The sequence below is a fragment of the Etheostoma spectabile genome, chromosome 5 (genome assembly GCF_008692095.1).
Source record: "Etheostoma spectabile isolate EspeVRDwgs_2016 chromosome 5, UIUC_Espe_1.0, whole genome shotgun sequence".
In the NCBI taxonomy this organism is placed as follows: Eukaryota; Metazoa; Chordata; class Actinopteri; order Perciformes; family Percidae; genus Etheostoma; species Etheostoma spectabile.
The window spans coordinates 24,860,313-24,861,679 of NC_045737.1; the positions used below are offsets into that span (position 1 = coordinate 24,860,313).

General features: G+C 45.1%; 1 protein-coding gene across 4 annotated transcripts in view; it reads right to left on the reverse strand.

Moving 5' to 3' along the window:
- brd3b (bromodomain containing 3b) overlaps positions 1-1,367 on the reverse strand; it is a 13,424-nt gene that overhangs the window by 2,394 nt on the left and 9,663 nt on the right. For 3 of the 4 annotated variants that reach the window (XM_032516604.1, XM_032516605.1, XM_032516603.1), the window contains exons 9-11: positions 1,152-1,358; positions 701-933; positions 282-580 (exon numbers count right to left, since the gene is read on the reverse strand). In XM_032516604.1, coding sequence (XP_032372495.1) covers positions 282-580; positions 701-933; positions 1,152-1,358 — 739 coding nt within the window. The remainder of the gene's footprint in view (positions 1-281; positions 581-700; positions 934-1,151; positions 1,359-1,367) is intronic. The other variant, XM_032516606.1, reaches the window with a different exon arrangement.

A 1,367-nucleotide genomic window follows, 5' to 3' on the forward strand; every position in this document is an offset into this window, starting at 1 on the left:
TCTTATCTTAAAGAGCTCATAGTACCTTACTACTCCACCAGAGCACTGAACTATATATAATATCCAAGCAGCACCAGGATGATACTCAGGGGGAGACGAGGTATTACCCAAGTGTGACAAACATTATGTCAGAGTGTCACAAAGGTCAAGTACGACTGCAACAAAGACCAAATTCCAGCATGACAGAAGACCATTGGGTAATAGTAGTCCATAAGTACTCTGCAATAATTTCACCATCACGATGTATGGACAATAGTAGTATATTAGTACTCTGTACTTACGCAGTAGCTTCCTCTGCTTCTTCTGAAGGCAAGATTTGACGTAGCGCTCCAACTCTCGAAGTGTGGAGGGTTTGAGGGTTTCAAAGTCGATTTCGATCTCGTCGGGGTTGGAGTCCCTAAGCGACGGTTCTCTGGATTGGATGATGTGGACGACACGGCCCAGCTTCTCCCCCGGCAGCCTGTTAATATCCAGACTCAGCTGGCGCTTCTCATCATAAGACATCGGCAGTGATGACTCCTCGCCATCATCTCCATTAGCCGAGCCACCGCCCAACACCTTACTACCTTTCTTAGGTTGCCTGGAAACACACGCAGAGTCACTCTGATTAGTCAAATTCCCAACATAGAATATGAATATTTTGTTTTTAAATATTCACCTTTGATTCCAAGACAAGGGGAACTAATTGATTTAATCGTACCTCGTGGCGGTTACCGTGCTGTTGGCTTTCCTGGCTGGCGCTTTCTTCTGATTGGCAGGTTTGGGCTGCTGAGCGGTAGCCTTGGGCTTCTTTTCTTCCTCCATCTTGCCCTTGTTCCCTTTGTCTTTCTCCTTTTCTTTCTTCTTCTCCTTGTCTTTCTTCTCTTTCTTCTTCTTTGGCTTGCTGACTGGAGCCTGGGATAGGACGGCCAGCTGCTCGTGCACCGCCTTCAACTGGTGGAATATACTAACTATGAATACCTTTAACATCTAATCAATATTTAGTAACGCCTTCAGCTGGTAAACTATTCTAGAAATTGATCTAAAAATCACATCAGATCAGTAATTTTATATCAAAAATAACAATTGAATACAAAATTAAAACAGAATTTCTCAACTTTCATTACATCTACAATGATATTAAAAAAGAAGAAAACCAGGATGTTCTTGACCTGTGATTGGTCGGCAGCACCAACCTGCTCCTGTAGCTCAGCCAATCGCGTGGCTCGCTCCTCCTCTGAGTCGGACGATTCGTCGGAGGAGGAGTTGTTGCTGCTGTCAGAGGAGGCGGTGCTTTTACTGACCAATGGTGTTGTAGATGGGACCGATGCTTCCAGGCCCTCATCTGGGATCTTAGCAAAACGCATCTCGAACACATCCTGGGGGGG